The sequence below is a fragment of the Pelophylax lessonae genome (assembly GCF_965119305.1).
Source record: "Pelophylax lessonae genome assembly, chromosome: 1".
Taxonomy (NCBI): Eukaryota; Metazoa; Chordata; class Amphibia; order Anura; family Ranidae; genus Pelophylax; species Pelophylax lessonae.
In genome coordinates this window covers 581,574,469-581,599,048 of record NC_138768.1, presented here as the reverse complement: position 1 = coordinate 581,599,048, position 24,580 = coordinate 581,574,469, and the positions used below count along the sequence as shown (strand labels likewise).

General features: G+C 42.4%; 1 protein-coding gene across 1 annotated transcript in view; it reads right to left on the bottom strand.

The window, feature by feature from the left end:
- Positions 1-13,108: 13,108 nt before the first annotated feature.
- The window catches only part of MMRN1 (multimerin 1), a 217,582-nt gene continuing 206,110 nt past the window's right edge, over positions 13,109-24,580 (bottom strand). The window contains exon 8 of the mRNA XM_082243351.1: positions 13,109-13,651. Coding sequence (XP_082099477.1) covers positions 13,230-13,651 — 422 coding nt within the window. The 3' untranslated portion in view covers positions 13,109-13,229. The remainder of the gene's footprint in view (positions 13,652-24,580) is intronic.

Genomic DNA, 24,580 nt, shown 5'->3' with positions numbered 1-24,580 from the left:
TGGCATTAACTCTAGTGATTGCTTAATTAAGTAGAAGAGATCTGAAGAATTTACACACAGTGGGAGAGTCTGGATCAAATCAGGTAAAAAAGAAGAAATTGCATTTTAAGGACTTTTATTACTACAGAAACTGCTGAGCAGTAATTACATTGTAATTAGATGTACAACATATAGCAAATGAAGCAGACATACTATACAGTGCAAAGTAAACAAACAAGATATCGGCTTTTTTAGCTCTACCTCTGAAAGGAAATGAATCTGATAGCCAGGCTGTTACAAAGCTAATTATTAGTATAATGGGTAGCAAAAAATAAACTAAACCTGGGTAAAGCTGTGTTCTTTTCCAAAATAGTGCAAATTGGCCAGGCGTGACGTTTCTGGGATTTACACAGTCTAATGGCAGCCAGTGATCTATGTACGCTGTGCACACAATATTATAGAAAACTAGACTTGTATTCTCTTTTATCATTTATAAGGAATCAGTTTAATCAATGGCATTACTAATGAAAAAAGCATAAGGAAGACAAAAATATTGCCTGTAAACAGCCATTTCTCATTTACTCAGTATGCATTGGTTCAATGATCCAACTCCTTTAAACATACAGTACATGCTGGGTATGTGTGAAATAAATCTTGGCTTAAAATTGTGTTGTCTTCTCCATTTAATATACTTCATGGAAGCTTCAAAAAATAGCGGACCTAATCTACTAAAACAAATGAGCCAGAGAAGGGATAAATTACTACGGTGCTGCTGCTTTGTAAACATGCATGCACCTGCAGATATCTGCGTGCGTAGCAAGCAATCACAATCCTCAAACCTGTCTTGCAGATCATACACTGATGTTCAATGCATATGGTGCTATCCTAGTTTGCTGGGCACAAATAATGCTTCTTTGGTACTTTCTGTTCCTATAAAGCATACAAAAGAATGCTTACATTTTTATACAAAAAATTAAATTAGGAAAAAAGAAAAGTCTAAATTGACCACCTCGCTAATCAAAAAAATGCACCATATTAAATGGCATGTCAAATATACCCATAGAGTATGCTGTCAATGTTAAAAAAAAAAAAAAAAAAAAAGTGTATGAACAAGCATTTTTAGAATCTGTATTTTAAAGATTAGGGAATACATGAAATTTCATATGCTGGCTAAAATGGAATTTCAAATGCTGGCTAAAACTTGAACTTCTGTGCATGCGTACAAATATATACACAGGGATGTACAGTGAAAGCCATGCACACCTGATGCAGTGATTTACTAGATGCAAAAACATTAGTGAAAATCAACTCTTCATGGGAGGCATGCTTAACCACTTCCATACAGAGCAGTTAGACACCCTTCCTGCCCAGACCAATTTTCAGCTTTCAGCACTCTCACACTTTGAATGACAATTGCTCAGTCATGCTACACTGTAACCAAACAAAATTTTTATCATTTTTTTCACACAAATAGAGCTTTCTTTTGGTGGTATTTGATCACAACTGGGGTTTTTTTTTTTGTGATATATGCAAAAAAAAAGCAAACATTTTGAAAAAAAAACACTTTTTTTTAGTTTCAATTATAAAATTTTGCAAAAAATTAATTTTTCTTCATACATTTGGGCCAAAATGTATACTGCTACATGTCTCTGGTAACATTAACCCAAATTAGTGTATATTTTTTAGTCTGTGTGAAAGTTATTGAGTCTAGAAGCTATGGTACCCATTACTGAAAATTGATCACACCAGATGTACTGACTGCCTATCTCCTTTCTTGTCCTTCCTGAAATGTCAGGACAGTACAAATACCACCCAAATGACACCTTTTTGTAAAGTAGACAGTCCAAGGTATTTAGTACGAGGCATGGTGGGTTTTTTGAAGTTGTAATTTTTTTCCCACAATTCTTGGGAAAATGAAGAAAAAAATTTTTTTTTCTTTTTTTTCTCCCAAAGTTGTCAATTTATAAGCTATTTCTAACACATAGCATGTACATAGCAAAAATGACACCCAAAAATACATTCTGCTACTCCTTCCGAGTATGGCGATACCACATGTGTGAGACTTTTACACAGCCTGGCCACAAAAAGAGACTCCACGTCCAAGAAGCACCTTCAGGCGTTCTAGGAGCATAAATACACATAAAACTTTCTTACTACCTATCACACTTTTCAAGGCCCTAGAGCACCAATACAATGGAAAAGTCCACAAAATGACCCCATTTTGGAAAGCAAACACTCCAACGTATATTCTATGAGGCATTATGGGTCGTTTTAACATATCATTTTTTTCCACAGGTTTTTGGAAAATGTGGGAAAAAAATGAAAACTTTTTTTTTTTTACACAAAGTTGTCAATTTATAGGATATTCCTAACACATAGCATGTACACAGCAAAAATGACACCCCAAAATACATTCTGCCACTCCTCCTGAGTATGGCAATGCCACATGTGTGAGACTTTTTCACAGCCTAGCCATATAGAGGGGCCCAACATCCAAGGAGCATCATCATGCATCCTAGCCACTTGCCTAGGCCTATTTTTGACATTTGGTGTTTACAAGCTAAAATCAGTTGTTTTGCTAGAAAACTGCTTAGAACCCCCAAACATTATATATTTTTTTAGCAGAGACCCTAGAGATTAAAATGGAGATTATTGCAATATTTTTTATCACACCGTATTTGCGCAGCGGTCTTCCAAACGCAATTTTTTTGGAAAAAATTCACTTTTTTTAATTAAAAAATAAGAAACCAGTAAAGTTAGCCCAATTTTTTTCCATAATGTGAAAGATAATGTTACGCCGAGTAAATAGATACCCAACATGTCATGTTTCAAAATTGCACACGCTCACGGAATGGCGACAAACTTTGGTACTTAAAAATCCCCATAGGCGACAATTTAAAAATTTCTACAGGTTGCCATCTTTGAGTTACAGAGGAGGTCTAGGGCTCAAATTATTCCCCTTGCTCTAACGATCGCGGCGATACCTCACATGTGTGGTTTGAACACCGTTTACATATGTGGGCGGGGTTTCCGTATGCGTCGCTTCTGCGCGCGAGCTAACAGGGACAGGGTGCTTTAATTTTTTTTTTTTTTTACTATTTATTTTATTTATTATTTTTTATTTTTACACCGTTTAACCAAAAAAAAAAATGGATCATTTTTATTTGTATTACAAGAAATGTAAACATTACTTGTAATAGAAAAAGGCACGACAGGACCTCTTTTTTGTGAGATCTGGGGTCAAAAAGTCCTCAGATCTCACAAGTACACTAAAAGATATAAAAAAAAAAAAAAAAAAAAATTATTATATAAAATGAAAAAAAAAAAAAGGACCTTTAAACCGGTTGCTAGGCAACAACATTTTCCGTAGCTCCGGTCCTCCAAGACCATAGAGTCAAGTGAGGGCAAGCTTGCCCTCACTCGACATCCTGTCTGTGAGGATCCGGGACCGGATCGTTTTCCCCGCTGTCGGCGGGTCCGGTAAGCGGGGAAAAGGACCGGACGCGGCGGGAGGGGGGGGGGGGGGCACCTCTTCCGCCATCCTGGAAGGGTGATCCCACGGCGAATCTGCCGCTGGGACCACCCTTATCGGAAAGCCAACCGTCCACCGTTTAAAAAAATACCAGGGTTATGGCAGCTATCTGCTGCCATAACACCGGTATTTAGGTTTAAACGGAGGACGTATATAAACCTTTTTGGACTTAGACATGGTGGCTGTATGAAGGGCGACAGGTACTTGGGTACTTTGTTGGGCAGGTGACAGGCAGGTGACAGGTACTCTGGTACTGATGAGCAAGTGGCAGGTACTCGGGTACTCCGATAGGCAGGTGACAGGTACTCGGGTACTCTGATGGGCAGGTGACAGGCAGGTGATAGGTACTGATGAGTAGTACTGATACTGATAGGTGATACCGATACGTGATAGGTACTGATGAGTAGTGATGGGTACTGATGAGCAGGCGAAAATCTTCGGGTACTTCAGGCGTCAGGTATTCTGATGAGCAGGTGGAAGGTACTCGGGTACTCTGATGGGTAGGTGACAGGTACTCAGGTACTCTGATGACGGGTACTCCGTTGACAGGTAATCAAAGTACCCGAGTACCTGTCATCAGAGTACCCGAGTATCCGTCATCAGAAAACCAGAGTATCCGTCATCAGAGTACCCGAGTACCTGTCATCAGAGTACCCGAGTACCTGTCATCAGAGTACCCGAGTACCCGTCATCAGAGTATCTGAGTACCCGTCATCAGAGTACCCGAGTACCTGTCATCAGAGTACCTGCGTACCCGTCATCAGAGTACCTGCGTACCTGTCATCAGAGTACCCGAGTACCTGTCATCAGAGTACCCGAGTACCTGTCATCAGATCAGGGATGGGCTATGTCCGAGGGACGAGCCTTACCCCCGATCGCCGCGCTGCGCGCCCCCCGGATCCGTACAACCACCATGCCGACGTCATATTACTATGACTCGGTATGGAAGTGGTTAACAACTTCTGGACCGGAAGGTTTTCCCCCTTAATGACCAGCCCATTTCTTGCGATTCGGCACTGTGTTATTTTAACTGACAATTGCGTGGTCATGCGATGCTGTACCCAAATAAAATTGATGTCCTTTTTTTACCACAAATAAAGATTTCTTTTGGTAGTATTTGATCACCTCTGCGGTTTTTATCTTTTGCGCTATAAACAGAAAAAAAAACGACAATTCTGGAAAAAAAAACAACAACAATATTTTTCACTTTCTGCTATATAACATTCCCCAAAAAAAAAATTAAATCACATTTATTTTAGGCCAATTTGTATTCTGCGACATATTTTTGGTAAAAAAAATCACGATAAGAGTATATTGATTGGTTTGCGCCAAAGTTATCGCATCTACAAACTACAAACTAAAAATATGCACTGTTACTGTACTAATGACACTGGCAGGGAAGGGGTTAACACCAGGGTGATCAAAGGGTTAAATGTGTCCCTAGGGGGTGCTTTCTAACTGTGTGGGGGATGGACTTATGGAATGAACACAGGGATCTGTGTTCCTAAATAGGAGGAACGTGTCCATTGTGACAGAACATCGGTCTGACGTGTTTACAACGGCAGACCGCTGTTCTGTCTCCACAGGGAGCGATCGTGGATGCCCAGCGGCAGTTGCATCGCTCCGGCAAAACAATGTACGGGTACGTCATTTAGCGGGAACCTGCAGACCTGGCGCAGTATATGTACAGGGGCTGGTCAGCAAGTGGTTAACTGGTGTATGGCTGGTCTCTGGTACTTGCATTCACAAAAAAATCCTCACATGCTAGTAGATACTTTGTATATACCCTGTGGTCTGTGTGCGTATGTTAGGTATGGGCAGCACAGTGGCTTAGTGGTTAGCACTCTTGCCTTACTGTTAGGACCAAGTTCGCCTGCTGGTGCTTTGGTGCTCTGGGCTGATTGATGTAGTTCCAGTGTCCACCAGCAGGTGTCTCCTAGAGGCCAGCAGGCCCCAGTAATCAGTTCTGATCTGATCCGCCTGTAAGTTTTTCAGGTGGACCGGATCAGATGCTCCATGCAGCCCTATGGAACGGCGGATGTCAGCGGTGACATGTCCGCTGACACCCACTGCTATCCGATCCGATCCTGTTCGTGGAATCTGGACAGATGGAAACCCTATATTTCTCATCCGATCTCCCCATAGAGGAGAGTGGGGATCTGACAGCTCCATCTCTGCACACAGAGCGGAGACGGAGCTGTCATCCGCCTGCTCAGCAGGGATCGACGAATCAATCCCCCACTGAGCAGAACGGACTCCGTCGGGCGCACCGCCAGTGTGAAAGGAGCCGAATGCTTCTCCCACTGGCACACAGTGCCTCTGTGTTTTGTGTGCTTCTGCCCTGTACCCTGGTTGTCATGCTGCTGCCACCTGGCTCTGCTTCCATTCATTCGTGACCTTGCTCTTGTTCCAAGTACTCTGCTGCCTTGCTCCCTGCTCCTCCAGTTTTCCCCTGCCTTGTGTGTATCTCATTTGTAAGTAGTTACATCTAACTTATAGTCTACTGTACAGAGGAGCTTGGAGAAGGAGCCAGAAGGTGTGCCGTGGTGCAAGGAGCATAGTGCAGAGATGTGCTCATCATGTTCTTATCAGTGTGTTGCTTCTTCCTTCATTGTCCAGTCACAGGGTGGAGGGGGTGGGGAGAAGAATTATAAGTAAGACCCCTTTCACACTTGTGCGACTTGTCCTGCAATTTGGGGCTGCAAAGTGGCATGACAAGTCGTACTCCATGATTTCCAATGAGTACCATTCATATCTGTACGACTTCCAGTCGCAAAGACTTCAAAGTCGTCCCTGAACTACTTTGGGCCGATTTTCAAAATTGCAGCAAAACCACGGTAAAATTGTGCGACTTTTAGGTCGAATAAGTGTGAAAGGGGCCTAAAAGTGAAACTGCTGCAGGTAAAAAACTGGTTCCCTGCCCTGCCAGACAGGGCTGTGCTGTGCGGCAGAGCTGTGTAAATCTTAAACTAGATGGTTAGAAATACAAACAATTTAGCAAGTAAACATCCGTTATTCATTAAATTTATGTATGTAGCTTCTTGCCTGGAGTCTGCTTTAAGGCCACTTTCACACTTGTGCGACCTAAAAGTCGCGTGATTGCGGCGAATATGACGCAATTTTGACTGGACTTGAAGAAATTCCTATGTCTATGGACCGTAAAATGCATTAAAATCTGCCCAAAGTAATACAGGGACTACTTTGAAGTAGGACAAGTCGCACATGTGCGAAAGGGGCCTAAAAAAAATTAATTTTTTATAAACTTCGTAGTAGTTAATTATTAACTTTTCTGAAAATAGTTCTTGCAGATTATTCCCTTTTACAGGCATTCCCTATACATTTATAGATTGTGGCACTCTTATATACACACTGCAACCGTATCAAAGCAGCAAATGCTGCCACCTACTGTCACTGTATACGGTATATACCGTACATGTACTGTATGCTAACAGAAAACATTGTACACTCAACTAAACAGGCTTAACAAAGTGACCTTACAAAGAGGTTATTAAAACTTATTTGTGGGAATTAAATCTGCAAATAATAATAAATATTTTAACATTCTAGTATACAGGAGGCCATGAAGACTTCATCAAATAACATGACATATACATTTAAAGGGTAACTCCACTTTCGTGGGGGGAATAAAATAACAAATAAAAAAAAAAAAATAATAATATAGCATATAAAATTGCGACTCAAGTCCATATTGTGATTATTAAAAGTTACCTTCACTTTTCAATCTGTAGCTCTGTAATTTTCTGAAAATGCAATGCAATATGGCTACCTGGAGGTGTTTTGTACATAGAATGTGTACAGAATGCCCCTCAAAAACATAATTTCCTGCTTATTCCAAACCAAACTTTAAAAAGTGCAGACCAACTGTATATAAAAAAGCAAAAAAACAAAATTAACATAAAATAAATACGTATGTGCATATAACTCTATATAACTAGTACAGTGACATTGTCAATCCGTGACCTAATTGACATCTATACAGTAGTATATCTAAACATAAAGTCCCATGTATTAGTGACAAACACCACAGTGTGATGGGTGATTCTCAAATCTTCTATCTTCTTTATGTGTCCTGTGAACCTCCACTCCTAGGTAAAAAAAAAAAGCAACTTACCTCCAAATTAGACTGTACTAAAAAATCTCATTCATTTGTAACAATCTCCACCAGCAAGGGAATCGTCTCCACACTCTTCCTTCTCCTGGTCCTGAATGCACCATGTATCCACTCCTTTCTCCATACTCAGTCATCAGAATGACCACATGATTGTCTATGCCTCAGCCCCTGAGGAAGCCTGATCACGGAGCGTAACGCATATAGGTGGAGCCAAACTTGAGACGTCACACTGCAGCCACCCAGGGTTATGTGGTGAGCCGTGGTCTAAATAGATAATTGAACGCTTGCTTTTTTTAATGAAGTTTGTAAGTGTTTTTAACTCCTTTTACGCCATTAAAAAATAAAGCAAGTATTCAATTGTCTATGTAGACCACGGCTCACCAATTTTTTAGTGTATTGTGGTTACACTGAGGAACTTGGGGGTATTGTGTGATTACATATTGTTTGAATAAATGAAATACAGATCAGCGCAGGCACAGTAATATGGGGCCCCAGATGTTGAGCATTGGCTAGAAATGCATTGGGCGGAGTCTCTTATGTGACGTCACGCCGCCCTGAACGTGTGTTGTGGCAGCGTTTACATGTGAGTGACCCTTAGTGTCGGTTCACATCAGAGCTACACAACTTCGGGGCGACTAGTGAAGTCGCCGTGCACCGCGACTTCGGCGCGACTTGCACGGACTTCACATAATGGAAATCAATGCAAGTCGCTCTGACTCGTGTCAAAACTAGTACAGGAACCTTTTTCTAAGTCGGAGCGACTTGAGTCACTCCTATTAGAACGTTTCCCGTAGCACTGAATGGAACGCGACTTGTCAGGTAACCAAGTCGCCTGACAAGTCGCGGTAGTGTGAACCGGGACTAACCATAGGGATGCATGGAGCATCCGATCAGGTCCGCCTGAAAAACTGACAGGCATATCGGATTGGATCGCCCCCGTGAAAGGGGCCTATGGGTTGCTGTATGTGAGAGACTGAAGTCAAAACGGACATTGGTTTATATTATTTGGCACACCCATTAGGGAAATTTTTTCTTCATGTATTGAAGCCATGATGGTGAGTGATTGTTCCAATGATATTTATTACTTATTGTTTGAGATTGCACTGATTTGTATTTTAGAGTTTTGAGTTGCACATTATCATTTCCTGCTTGTGTGACTGGCTCACTGATTTTTCTTAGTCTACAGTAAGATACACGTCAGATATCAGGCATCCTCTGCAACAATAATGTCATTTTTGGTAGGATACTCCCAATAGGAAATCATGTCTAAAGGCATGCAGACCCTGCACATTTCCTCATTAGATCCCTGCAAGTGCAGCAGCTGATTGATAATTATGAAACCATCCCCATTAGATTTATTTACAGATGGACGCAGACAAACACACAGGGATTTCTTGAGAATAACAAAAGGTTGGAATCTGCAACATAGTTTATTAAAGTCCTTGCATAGTACATAGATCACCTAGAGGGGGAATGTTTTTTTCTCAACAAAAGTGGAGTTACTCTTTAACCACTTTACCACTAGAGCATTTTGCTGTCTTACGTCTGGGCCACTTTTTGCGATTCGGCGCTGTGCGACTTTAACTGACAATTGCGCGGTCATGCAACGCCGTACCCAAACGAAATTTACGTCCTTTTTCCCCACAAACAGAGCTTTCTTTTGGCGGTATTTGATCACCTGTGCGATTTTTACTTTTTGCGCTATAAACAAAAAAAGAGCGTTTATTTTGAAAAAATAACAATATTTTTAACATTTTTTTATATGAAATTCCCCCCAAAAAAGATGTAAAAACCAATTTTTTTAAAAATTTTTGGCCAATTTGTTTTCTGCTACCCATGTTTGGTAAAAAAAAAATCGCAATAAGCGTATTTTGATTGGTTTGCGCAAAAGTTAGTGCGTTTACTAACAAAGGGAAAGATTTTTGTCATTTTTGGTGTTTTTTTTTTTTAACGAGTAATGGCGGCGATCTGCGATTTTTTTTGTGGGACTGCGACATTGCGGCGGACAGATCGAACCCTTGACTGACATTTTTGACACTTTTGGGGGTACCAGTGACATTACTGCAGTAATCAGTGCTATATATATGCACTGTTACTGTAAAAATGACACTGGCAGGGAAGGGGTTAATTTTATTGGAGAGGGAGGGGTTAATGTATGCCTGGTGCTTACTGACGTGTGGGGGGGGGGGGTGACTGTGTGAGACAGGGACAGATCGGATGTCCAGCTATGCTGAACACTCCGATCTGTCACTCCCTGTCACTGAGGAGATCCGCCCGCTCTGTTTACACAGGCGGGCGGATCTCCAAACTGGATTCCCCGACGATCGGGGCAGAGCAGCGGCGATCGTCGCTGCTCCTCCCCTGGCCCAACTCCCGCTGTGAATGAAAACAGCGGGAGCGTGCCTCCGGCGGTGTGCGAGCGCCGCCTACAGGGGGAGGAGTCTGGCAACGTAGGTCTACGTCGTCAGACGGGAACGAGCCACTTTGCCGCAGTAGTACTCCGGTACATAGCGGTAAAGTGGTTAAGATTATAAAACATGGTATACAATAGAAAAGGATCACATCTTTAAATTTTATTTAAAATGTTTTTGTTGCAAATAAAACATGGTAACATGGGCAAAGATAAATACAATTTTCAAAGCATTTAATGATTTATTTAATTTAACCATGCAAGTAAATTCAAATGGTAAAAGTTTAAACTGTAAATTTACTTTACAATTATTGTTATACATTATTTCACAAAAGCATTAACTATAATATTTTTTCCTTGACAATTAAAAATGTTTTTTTATTCAGCATAACATACAGTAGTTGTATAAAATATAAAAACTGCAAAATAAATGTCCTCTTTCTCTTGCTTTCCCATATGAAAATTTTAAAAATGAACTATAGGTAAAACTTTTTTTTTTAATTTTGAAAAGAACCAGGGAGGGTTATAACCCTTGCCAGATTTTTGTTCGCCATCTGTGTGGAAAATTTCCCTTCACTTCCTGTCCCATAGCCAAACAGGAAGTGAGAGGTAATTCATGCAAATTAATGGAGTTTCTGGGGGAAAGATTCATAAGATTTTCCCTCTATTTCTTTTCTGGGGACAAGCCAAAATGTGGGGTTTTCTTTTACTTTCACTTTTAATGATAATGATAAACAGGACAAATAGAGAGGGTGAATCTCATTTTACGGGGGCACAGACAGCATTACAAACAGACAAGTATTCTAATCCAATCCCTAATAAAAAGCCAGTATAAAGGAATAGTAGTGGTAAAAAAAAAAAACAAAAAAAGCACTTTCGGGTTTAACTGATATTTTTTGTATAATTCTACTCTAAGGGGGTGTAGCAGGGGGTGTGTCCTATGCCTATATATGTTTGCTAATAGGTGTCCCTCATTCCCATCCTAAAAAGTTGAGAGGTATGCAATTGTTCAAATGGACTTTTGATCATTAAACTATACACAAAGATATACCGATGTGCTTCATATGCTTCAGCTTTTTTTTTCCAGTCTGATAATATACACTTGGTTTTAATGTACATACAATACCTGTTAACATCAGCTCTCATAAATTTAGTAGAAAGTCATATTTCATAACACTGTAGGCCAGTAGGAAGCATTATCTGCCAGTACAAAAAGAAGAACAGATTGTTCAAAAAAGCGTGGGACTTTAGATGAGGTATGTCAATAACTGACTATCAGTTTACTGTAAGGATCACCAAAGGTGATTGTTTATTAAATAATTGATGAGTAAAATCTTGATGAGAATAAATCTTTATTCTATATTCTACATACTTTCTTATATATATTCACATATATATACATCCCTATTTTGGCATGACCACTTTCTTATCTAATTAAAATTATATTTTTTACCTAATAATTCACTATATAATAACTATATCCACTTAATTTTAATCTTAATAATAAACAATACCCCTTCCTTTTTTAGATCATGCAGTCACAATGTGCGCTCAACTTTTTGGACATTGTTGGTGCACCTTATTGTCCCATCCCTTGTGGGATGACTTTGTCAACTCCCCCCATCTCCTCTCCCTTTGTATGCCGGCTTGGGTCAATACCCGCTTCAGCCCCGGGTGAGACAGCCTTTGCTTGGGGTGGCCTCCCAGAATTATTGGGTCAGCACAGTAAGTAGCTGAATTCTACACTTAAAATTATGAGCGATCTGTTATATTCCTTATTTGAGATTAGTATCCTAATATCAGTTTACTTTTACAGATTGATATATACTTTTAATTAGCTCCTGATGAATGGACGTAAAGCCACGAAACGCGTAGAGCCTACAAGAAATGATGACATACCTCTTTGGAGATCAATTATACGTTGGTTAGGCTAATATATTTATTACTATTGGTATCAATTATATGAATTATATGTTGGTCATCTTATATAATACAATCATCACTACTGTACTTATATGAACTATATAATCTATGTTAGGTCTCTGAACTGTGTATGTCTATCTGTGTGTTTTTTATATACTGTTTTACTCATCAATTATTTAATAAACAATCACCTTTGGTGATCCTTACAGTAAACTGATAGTCAGTTATTGACATACCTCATCTAAAGTCCCACGCTTTTTTGAACAATCTGTTCTTCTTTTTGTATATTCATTAGAGATGGAGGTTTAGCCATTTTTTTATATATACTCCAGAGCATTCTCTGTGCATTATCTGCCAGTGTTTTTAGTTGTAAGAGCAGAGCAGAAAATGTTGCGTTTAGGTTGCAACTTTGTGAGAATATTTTTATCTGTGTAAATGTCTTTAAGCATACTATTTATATGTATAATATATCAAATATAACAGTAAGTATCTGTATCTTCTGCATTTCTTGCCTAGGTGAGACTTTCCCTCCACCCCCTGGTTTTTCGCCAATGTGCCCCAGAGCTTGAGTATTGAGACAGCCTTCTGTACATCTGTGCACGTGACGGTTTCCCCTGCCATGCTCACACAAGCAGAATTTCAAGTCAAAAACCTCTCCTGTGTTCATGCATGTGCGGAAAATGCCCTGCATGTGTGCAGATGTGCCAACGGGCTCTGCCAGGACACGACGGCTGGGCAGAGTCCATAGGTACATCTACACATGCACCATAATGATGGAACTTGAGGGGGTGTAGACACTTGGAAGGCAGACTGAAGTTCCATTTTAAGTGTCTGTAACTATCTTGTAATTTTGCTATGAAGGTCTTTGTCCAGGCTTTTCCTCTTAAAGGGAGACAAGATGCTGTCCTCTTCTCCCAACTATTCTCTTATGTTTTCAACCTTTAATATGTTCTCTCAATAGAGACTATAAATGGCTGTGCTGATGCTTTGAGGCAAGGTCCACTGTCCTTTCCCCTCCTGACAAATGCCATTCAGCCATCTTTGCAGCGCATTGATGTAGACAGAACGTGGCTGAAAAGAGGCCGCAGGACATCAGCAGCAGTGAGATGCAACAAAAGATGAAAAAGATAAGATACCTAGTGTAACATTGATCATAGGGTTTACAAATACTTAAATATATTAGGAGCTCTGATGTTTGGCTATCTGTACACAGAAATCTATAACATACTGTTATGTACTGTATTTAATACATATTATGTGCGATATAATAAGTAGCCACTAAATGTTGTGACAGGTGGATATTGTGCAGGGATTGAGCCCGAGGCTAACCTGAGCCAGACTTGTTGCCCATAGTTTAGTTCTAACAAAGCATCCCCTGTCACCATCCTGTCACTGTACATGCTGCTGTTAATGTTTTCAGACTGGAATGCAATTTTATCAGTTCCATCAACCACTAAATAGCCAGAGACTCGTTGGCTATATGACTCAATGGTAAACTTAAACACATATACTCCGAGATAGGGCACATTAAATTTTCCTGTGCTGGGTGTATAAGAAGATCCATAATTTACATATAGATTGTTAAATCGGATTGGTCCAGGAGATGTCATTCCATATGTATGAGAGACAGAAAAGGCCACCATTGGTGCGTATCGATAAGATCCTTTGGAGAAATCTGCATTAAAACAAAGGAAAAAGATAATCAGCCTTTAAGTCACTGTTTCAAGTAGTTACTGTATATTATGTATGTATTTCTAATCATATATTAATATTCAACTACCTATATAACTACCAATTTATAGCAACGCTTCATGTTGTCAGATGCAGTGTATATAATTTTATATGTGCACCAGTGGCGCACTTGGAGGGCGGCAGTCCACGCCGGGACTGACTTTCTGGGGGTGTTTGGCCTCCCAGGATTTTATATTTGCACAGTGCTGCACCATAGATTTAGACAATACACACACAAAATTCAGGTGGCCACAGCACCTCCAGATAGTTGCCACCCTGACAGCAGCAGTACAGAGCCAACGGGAAAGCTCCATTCCTGCTCCCGTCATATGATATATTTGGAGAGCAATTCCCCTCACCCTGAACTGATGCTGCTGCATCTGGTCTGGAAAGTGAGTTTAGGAAGGGGGAGATCAGTACTGTGGGGTTTTTTTTGGATTGGAGGGAGTGATGGTGTCTGTACTGAGGTGTCTGTACTGGAAGGGGGTGATGGTATCTGTACTGAGGCGTTTGGGGGAAGGGGTGATAGTGTCTCTACTGAGGGATCTATAATCATGGTGGGGGGAGGGTGATGGTGTCTGTACTGAGAGGTCTATAATGGTATCCATACTAATGGAAAAAAAAAAGCAAAAACGGTTAAAAAAAATCTTAGTGCATAAGGTAGAATTCCGACAACAGCACACAATTATTATCAGAATGTAAGATATCAATATTAAAACCCCAAAATAGATGAGCTATCACTTTAAAAGTTGTGTTACAAAGCCCAAAACATATGCATAGCAAACAGCAACTATATTCAATAAAGTCTACCAAAGGTGCAATTTCCAAATTTATTATGAATAATCACAGCCAAGTGCATATCCCAGAAGGAACCAGTGTTTTTGAATATCCTCGCCGTTCACACACTCTTTAACAGAAAAATAGGATTTCAAATAAACAAGATCATTTGAGCTCTGCTGACCCACAGCCATACACCATAAACTGTGACTCCAATCTGTCAGGCTTCTTTGCCAATATCCCCTTCACTCTATGGCTCCACCACAATACTTCCTGAGTTGTTTTTTTCCTTGATGACAGTTGTGTGGAAATGCATTGGGTGGAGCTTGTATCCTATGATTTAATTGTGCACGCCAGCGGATGCTCCGGCGGCATCTTTGATTCTGTTTTGCGTTTTTTTTTATTCATGACACGTGAGCGCATGACAAAAATACATTTTATTTGTTTTTTTATTGGTTGCACTTTGAATTCTTTCTCTCTCTTTCGAATATTTGTCATACTGGATGGGTATGCGGAGCGATACAGGAAGTATTGTGGTGGAGTCATATAGTGTCTGTACTGGGGGCTCCATCTGTACTGAGGGGTCTGTACTTGGGGTAGGGAGGGGGAATGATGTCCATACTAGGGAGGTGTTGGGGAGATAATGATATCTGTACTGGAGGGGTGATGGTTTCTGTACTGAGGAATCTGTACTGTGGGGCACACGGTGTCTTTCCTGGGAAGTGTCTGTCCTGAGGGGTTCTGTATTGGGAATAGGTGCCTGTGCTGAAGGGTCTGTAGTGGGGGGGGGGGGGGTGTCTATCTACTAAGGGTCTGTACTGATGAGGGGTTTCTCTACTGAGGGATCTGTACTTGGGGTGGGGGAGATAATGGTGTCTGTACTGAGTGGAATGTACTGGAGTGGGGTGATGGTGTCTGTTTTGGGATCTGTATTTGGGGTGGGTGGGGGAGTGATGGTGTCTGTACCGTGGGGGTCCATCTGTACTGAGGGGTCTGTACTGAGGGGTAGTGATGGATGAACATCTGATGGGACGGCTCGCGAATGTGATCGCGTGAACTCGGCCAAATGTTTGGGAACCGCAGGTTCGCGACGGGTCCCATTAATCTTAATGGCAGGCGAACATAAAAAACCTCCAGGTCATATTTGCAGCCACAAAATACTTACTAGCTGTGCACACATAGTCCCACAACATGAACATACCAGAAGTATTAAGCAAATCAGCATTCTTTTTTTATCTGCGAAATTTCGTCAATTCAGGAGCGCATGAAGGCCATGGAGGAGAGGCAATGCCAGGCTATGAAATGGGTGCAGGAGATGATCCTGCTATTGGAAAAGTTGCCATAACATTTTTTTTATTTTTATAAGTTATATAAATCGTATATACAGTTATAACGTGTATTTTGTTTTTTGTAACATTGCTCGGTTTTAGTGGAATAGCTCGGCTTAAATCAGCCAGAACTGACAGCAGCTGGTAAATACAGTACATGTCAAATACATATAGGGTCCATTCACGCGTCTGTAAAATGGGCCCGTATCCGTTCCACAATTTAGCGGAATGTGTACAGACCCATTGATTCCAGTCTGAAAAATTAGGCATTCACAGGATAAAGAAGTAAGTGTCAGCCAGTACAGGCCCCAAAAATTAGCCAACAGGCATTCACCTGACAGCAAATAACTTTGTATTCTGTGGCTGGAGGTACAGTAGGTATTCACAGGATAAATAAGTGTCAGCCATTACAGGCCCAAAAAATTTGCCGACAGGCATCCACCTGACAGCAAAGAACTTTGTATTCTGTGGCTGGTGGAATATTAGGCATTCACAGGATACAGAAGTAAGTGTCAGCCAGTACAGGCCCCAAAAATTAGCCCACAGGCGTTCACCTGACAGCAAAGAACTTTGTATTCTGTGACTGGAGGTACATTAGACATTCACAGGATAAATAAGTGTCGGCCATTACAGGCCCCAAAATTTAGCCAACAGGCGTTCACCTGACAGCAAAGAACTTTCCTGGTGCCTCCATTGCAGCATACCTGTGATAGAGCTCCGCCTCTATTCCGCCTTCAGGACTAGTGAATAGTTTAAAAGAAAGACGCCCCCTACTCCCAGCATTCTCCTTTTTTTCCCTCATACCTTCTTGACTGGTGAAGAGTTTGCAGTATGTCCTTACCTGCTGACCATCTCGCAGCTTCCGCTGGGTTAAGCCTCTTCCAAGCGCAGTCCCTGTACTCGGGCCGCTCTTAGCGCTAAAAAGTCTGGAAACCCCTTCTGCGGATCTTTTGGGGTATGCAGAGTTTCCTAATGAGGAACGCAGTCTGCCATGAACTCTTTTGCATAAAGAGCTTTTTTGTGATTGCCATTGATGGCAGCAGCAGGATCAGCATTCTTTGACTCCCCCCTGCTATCTTTCTTCAGGTATCTACATTTATTTTTCCTCCTCTTCACGTGAGTTTGTTCCATTTTGTTGTATCCCTCCTTCACCTCCATCTGCTTAATTTTCCCCTTTCTTTTTACCAGCCAGCCAGGTGTTCCTTGGGGTGTAGGTTTTCCTTCCTCCATTCATTTAGAGGATCATTTATTTAAAAAAAAAAAAAAAGTGTGTATGTGTATAAAGATATATATGTATGTATGTATGTATGTATGTATGTATATATATATATATATATATATATATATATATATATATACATATATACAGTGCCTTGCGAAAGTATTCTGCCCCCTTGAACTTTGCGACCTTTTGCCACATTTTAGGCTTCAAACAAAGATATAAAACTGTAATTTTTGGGGAAGAATCAACAACAAGTGGGACACAATCATGAAGTGGAATGAAATTTATTGGATATTTCAAACTTTGTTTACAAATAAAAAACTGAAAAATTGGGCGTGCAAAATTATTCAGCCCCTTTACTTTCAGTGCAGCAAACTCTCTCCAGAAGTTCAGTGAGGATCTCTGAGTGATCCAATGTTGACCTAAATGACTAATGATGATAAATAGAAACCACCTGTGTGTAATCAAGTCTCCGTATAAATGCACCTGCACTGTGATAGTCTCAGAGGTCCATTTAAAGCGCAGAGAGCATCATGAAGAACAAGGAACACACCAGGCAGGTCCGAGACACTGTTGTGGAGAAGTTTAAAGCCGGATTTGGATACAAAAAGATTTCCCAAGCTTTAAACATCCCAAGGAGCACTGTGCAAGCGATAATATTGAAATGGAAGGAGTATCAGACCACTGCAAATCTACGAAGACCTGGCTGTCCCTCTAATCTTTCAGCTCATACAAGGAGAAGACTGATCAGAGATGCAGCCAAGAGACCCATGATCACTCTGGATGAACTGCAGAGATCTACAGCTGAGGTGGGAGACTCTGTCCATAGGACAACAATCAGTCGTATACTGCACAAATCTGGCCTTTATGGAAGAGTGGCAAGAAGAAAGCCATTTCTTAAAGATATCCATAAAAAGTGTCATTTAAAGTCTGCCACAAGCCACCTGGGAGACACACCAAACATGTGGAAGAAGGTGCTCTGGTCAGATGAAACCAAAATCAAACTTTTTGGCAACAATGCAAAACGTTATGTTTGGCATAAAAGCAACACAGCTCATTACCCTGAACACACCATCCCCACTGTCAAACATGGTTGTGGCAGCACCATGGTTTGGGCCTGCTTTTCTTCAGCAGGGACAGAGAAGATGGTTAAAATTGATGGGAAGATGGATGGAGCCAAATACAGGACCATCTGGAAGAAAACCTGATGGAGTCTGCAAAAGACCTGAGATTGGGACGGAGATTTGTCTTCCAACAAGACAATGATCCAAAACATAAAGCAAAATCTACAATGGAATGGTTCACAAATAAACATATCCAGGTGTTAGAATGGCCAAGTCAAAGCCCAGACCTGAATCCAATCGAGAATCTGTGGAAAGAACTGAAAACTGCTGTTCACAAACGCTCTCCATCCAACCTCACTGAGCTCGAGCTGTTTTGCAAGGAGGAATGGGCAAAAATTTCAGTCTCTCGATGTGCGTATATATAGGTATGTAATGTGAGTGTGTGTGTATGTGTGTATGTGTGTATATATATATATATATATATTAATGAAACAAGCCTTCCCATTTTTAGTTTATATAAAAAAAAAAACCCAGCAAACAAATATTGCCTTTTTTTCCAGTAAGAGCAGGTCCCAGGGATTTCATTCCCTCCCCTTCCCTATAAATTCTGATTAATCAGTCTGAGGATGCTGGCAAACTGTGTACAGCCTCGTCAGGTTGTGTCGTTGACCAGGTACGTCTTTTTCTGGTATTTCCTTAAAAAAAAAAAAAAAAGAGCATTAGAATATCCTTTCTTTTTTTTTTTTGCACGATTTTGAAGCTTTCTTTCTACTCCCTATTTTCAGCTGATCCTCTTGCTATAGCCAATATGAGCCATTCGCCTCATGATCAAGATCCACAAATGTCTATTAGGTATGGGACCACCCTTGCGTGAGTATCAAAAGAGCGCACTGACAAATGTGTTTTTAAAAAAAAAAACACATTTCTCTCTCGATATTTTTTAGCCCCGTTTACTCGAAGAGATCGAGAAAGTCCTCCGGACATTATGCTTATCCTCGTGAACGCAGTCCGGGCCACAGGTCGCATTCATCTAGACATAGATCTTCTGGTCGATCTAGATCTCATAGGAGCTATCGCTCTCCCTCTCCTCAAACGTGTTCAGTGAGGAAAAAATGTTGGGCCTGTGGCACCTCACCCCTATCTAACAAGCTGGTCTTTCATAGCTGCTTTAGGGATACACAGCTGATCGAGACCAAGAAAGTCTACAAGTAGCCAAGCTTTTGAAACAGACCATGAAAGATTCTCTTTCTAAGCTGGCTGTCATGATGCCTACTCAGACAATACCTCAGGACCCGCAGGCAACAGACGTTGATCCATAGGTACCAGGCCCCTCTATGGCCAGCATGCCAATTCCCCCTTGAGGGCACAGGGCCAGAACCCCTTCTCAGGAAAAGGAGGTGATTGAAGAGGAGTGGAAGAAGATGGAAAATACATTTTCACTCGCAAAGTTTGGGAAACTTTATCCTCTAGTTCCAGCTGATTCAGAGCCCCTGGATTCAATGCCAGGGGTGGAAGCAGCAGTGACCCAACTAGCAAAGAATGTTACTCTTCCTAAGGAAGATTCAGCATCCTTTAAAGATCCTTTAGAGAGGTGTATGGATCTGGATCTCAAAAGGAGCTATCTAGCTTCAGGTGCAGCATGTAATCCAGCAATCACCCTTACATCAGTGTCCACAGCAATAAAAGCATGGACAGAAAACATAAGAGTCAGCTATCAGACGAGATGTGCCAAAGCAAGACATCATAAAGGCACTGGATGAGCTGAAGATGTCAGCCGATTTCGTCGGGGAAGCAGCAATTGACACCATTCGCTGCTCAGCCAGAGCAATTCAGTCATGGCCAAAAGGGCCTTATGGCTAAAGCCGTGGGAAGCGGATATTGCTTCAAAACCGAACTGGTGCAGGATTCCCTGTGATGGGAATGCACTGTTTGGGGAGAGATTGGACAAAGCAATCTCCAAAGTGACTGGTGGCTTACTTCCACAAGACAGACAGGCCGGGAGATCCAGAAACTTCTCTTCTAGATTTCAACAATCCAGGTCAAGAAATTTCAGACAGTCTAGCCAAAATAGAGATGGCTGGAAAACCTGGAGGGGTACCCAGTCTTCCTTTCTAGGGAAAAGAAAAAGTAAACTTTTCTCCCCCCCCCCAGGATAAAACAAAATCCTTTTGACATATGGAAGGGCCAAACACTCTCGGTGGGAGCCAGGCTCAAATATTTGCGCAACCCCCGCCTGACAGCTTCTCTCTGTTTGAGCCTCATAGGTTCAATGACAGCATGCATTCCGATGGTGCCATGGTCACGTTGGCATCTGAGGTACTTTCAGACTGGCTTCCTAAAACAGTGGAAGAAACAACGTCTCTCACAGCCCATCCTCTTAACACCATGCATGCGCAGAAGTCTTCATTGGTGGACGAAGCTTCAGAAGCTCTCAAAATCATGATAGTTGGGTTCCCTCTCCTGGACCACAATTGCTTCAGATGCCAGCGGAAAAGGGTGGGGAGCCCATTGCGAGGAAATTGAGGTCCAGGGAAGATGGTCCTTTCAAGCCGAGAGCCTAGTCTTGAACATCCTGGAGTTGAGAGGAGCAGGCTAGACAATCAAGCGGACATTCTCTCCAGATCTTGTCTGGACAACAACAAATGGGCCCTGCATCCGCACGTATTTCACCAGATCGCCAATCATTGGAAATATCCTCAGGTGGATCTGTTCGCTACACCACGGAACACCAAGCTTACCAGATTTATCTCCCGTTTCCACACCCCCAGGTGGAAGCAGTGGACGCTCTAACATGCACTTGGGACTTAGACACAGGGTATGCCTTCCCACATCGCCCTCTTATTATAAAATTCTTCCTGAGGCTCCTGAAGGAACCAGTACACATCTCCATGATTGGCCCAAGAGACCTTGGTTTCCCCTAGCCATGCGGCTGTCTGTGAGCACACCCCTGACACTTCCCCTGTTCCCTCAACTTCTACAGCAGGGTAGTGTCTCTAATCCAAACCTGCACAGACTGGATCTATGGGTGTGGAAATTGAGTGGCGGAGGTTTGAAGCCTTAGACTGTTCCCCGGAAGTCATTTCGACACTCCTTCAAACAAGGAAACCATCCACAAACTCCATCTACTCAAGAGTCTGGGAAAAGTTCCAAACCTTTGTGGCTGGGAAAAAAATAATTTTTTTGATTGATTCTCACCTTCAGTCTCCGATATTTTGGGGTTCCTACAGACCAAACTTGACCTAGGCCTAGGCTTAGGTCTCAGTTCATTAAAGGTCCAGGTGGCTGTATTATCAGCGGCAAAAAATTCAAGATGGGCAGTGTTAAAGTCACACCCTCCAAACAGACGCACCTTTCCAAAATGGGACCTAACTCTAATCCTGGGAGCCTTGGCGGAACATTCTTTTGCTTCTATGGAACATATATCGATTTGAAACTTCTCCTTGAAAATGGCCTATATAGGATATCGGACTTGCAAGCCCTGGGAATCGGAGAGGATCACGTTTCTTTCTTTCCAGACAGAGTGGAACTGCGACCTATTCAAGGTTTCCTAAAGCCGCTACCGCAAGTCACCTCAGGGAAACATGGGCCTTGACAGTTTTTTTCCCAGTCAGAAATAGACCCAAGCTTGGACATTGCAAAAGTCGTCAAGAAGTATCTCGAGGCTACAGAAAAATTTAGAACATCTAACAGGCTGTTCGTTATCCCATGGGGGAAAAAACAGAGGGAAGGAAACCTCTAGCAGGAAGCTTGCATCCTGGATTGTCAAACGAATACATAAAGTGTACAGGGCTAAAGGCATGGTTCCTCCGGAGCAGGTGAGGGTTCATTCAACGAGATCAATATCTGCCTCATGGGCAGCCAGAGCGAACATCTCCCTGGATACCATCTGCAGGGCTACCACATGGTCATATCAGCACACATTTCTAAAACATTATAGAGTTGACCCTGGAATGCTCACCACTGTAGAATTTGAAAGAAGGGCAATGCAGGAAGCCCTTTCTTCATCCAAATAAAAACAAAAAACATTTCTTTGTGTTTTAGCATCTACCCACCCTTTTGTCAGCTAGGTATTTATCACAGGTATGCTGACATGGAGGCGCCAGGAAAATGGAAAATTGTATCATACTTACCATAATTTTCCTTTCCTGGTGCCTATCCATGGCAGCATACTGTCCCTCCCTCGGTATTCTATATCACAGGAGAATGCTGGGAGAAGAGGGGGTCTTTCTTTTAAGCTATTCACTAGTCCTGAAGGCAGAGTAGAGGCAGGGCTCTAGCACAGGTATGCTGCTATGGATAGGCACCAGGAAAGGAAAATTACAGTAAGTATGATACAATTTTACTCTCCCTCCCTCTGTATTCTATATCACAGGAGATGCTGAGAGAAGGGGGCGTCTTTCTTTTAAGCTATTCACTAGTCCTGAAGGCGGAGTAGAGGCAGAGCTCTAGCACAGGTATGCTGCTATGGATAGGCACCAGGAAAGGAAAATTACAGTAAGTATGATACAATTTTCTGTTTTCTATTCTGTGGCTGGAGGTACATTAGGCATTCACAGGATAAATAAGTGTCGGCCATTACAGGCCCCAAAAAATAGGCATTCAACGGACATAAAAGGCCTTTTATGCAGCTGTATTTACCTAAGACAGGGACCATGAATTGTTATGGGTGGTGGTGGATATTTGTGGCCACAAATATGTCATGAGGAATTTGAATCAAACATGGTCACATGTGTTGAATTCCTCCAAGATCCATGCCTCATTCATTTTTAGAAATGTGAGGTAGTCAACATTGTCGTGAGCAAGGCGAGTGCGCTTATCGGTCACGATCCCCCCTGCTGCGCTGAACGTCTTTTCGGACAGGACACTGGATGAGGGGCAAGCCAACAGTTCCATTGCAACTTGTGCAAGCTCTGGCCAGAGGTCAAGCCTGCCCACCCAGTAGTCCAGGGGTTCATCACTTCTCAGAGGATCCACATCGGCCGTTAAACTGATGCAGTCTGACTCCTGAAAGTCTAGGCATTCCCTGATGCTGGATCCGGAGGACAGCTATTGATGAGTCGGCTGAAAGAATGATCTCATATCAGAAGTGACCAACACATCTTCAAACCGCCCTCTTCTTGCAGGCGCTGTTGGATTGGTACCCGTTTCTCTGTGAGTGGAAATTCCTCTGCCAGCGCACGCAAAAGCAGAATGCAGCATTTCTCGAAGCCAGGCCTGGAAGTGCTGCATTCTGACAGCCCTCTGTGATGGTGGTAACATTTCGGCCATTTTTTGTTTGTACCTGGGGTCTAAGCACGTTGTCACCCAGTACTTGCCCTTTATGCTTTTTATACGGGGGTCCCTCTTAAAACACTGGAGCATGAAGGCCCCCATTTGCACTAAACTGGAAGCGGTGTAGTGGCCTGGCTCCTGTTCATCATCCAGGATAATGTCGTCCTCGTTCTCCTCCCCCCATCCACGGACAACACCAGGGGTCCCAGAAAGGTTTAAAGCATGCTCTTCTTGCACCTCCTCATCCGCCCTGGCACCATTCTTCTCTGACTCCTCTTCAGACTCCTGTTGTTGACTTGCTTCAGATGGAGTAGCCCCCCCCTGGGAATTCATCCAGCATTGCGACTTCCTCATCTTCCTGCTCCTCGACGGCTTGATCAATGACACGACGTAATGTATGCTCCAGAAAGAAGGCTTAAGGTACAATGTCACTGATGGCGCCCTGGCTGCGACTGACCAGTTTGGTGATCTCATCAAATGGCTGCAGAAGTCTGCATGTGTCATGCATGAGCAGCCACTGGCGCGGTGAAAAAAATCCAAGCTCCCCAGAATCTGTCCTGCCACAGAGTTTGTACAGGTAGTTGTTAACTTCACATTTCTGCTGGAGCAGCCTATCAAGCATATACAAGGTTGAGTTCAATCGCAACGGGCAGTCACAAATAAGACGTCTGACGGGCAGGTTGTGTCGCCGCTGAATGTCAGCAAGGCGAGCCATGGCTGTGTAAGATCTTCTGAAATGGCCCGAGATTTTCCTGGCCTGCTGCAAGACGTCCTGGACCCCAGGGTATTGGACAACGAATCGCTGCATGACCAAGTTCAGGACATGTGTCATGCATGGCACGTGTGTAATTTTGCCCTGTTTCAGCGCGCTCAGCAGATTGGCACCATTGTCGCACACCACTTTACCAACTGTCAAATTGAGCGGTGTTAGCCACTGATCTGCCTGTGAACGCAAAGCTGAAAGGAGTGCAGGACCAGTGTGGCTCTTGGCTTCCAGGCACAACAGACGCAGCACAGCATGGCAACGTCTCACCTGGCATGTCGAATAGGTTCTGGGGATCTTGGGTGGTGCAGCGGAAGAGACGGTAGCAGCAGAAAAGGAGGAGTCAGCCGAGGAGGAGAGGGAGGATGGAGTAGGAGGAGGAGAAGAAGAGGCAGGCTTGCACGCAATCCGTGGAAGTAAAACCAAATCTACACGGGTGCCACGGTTA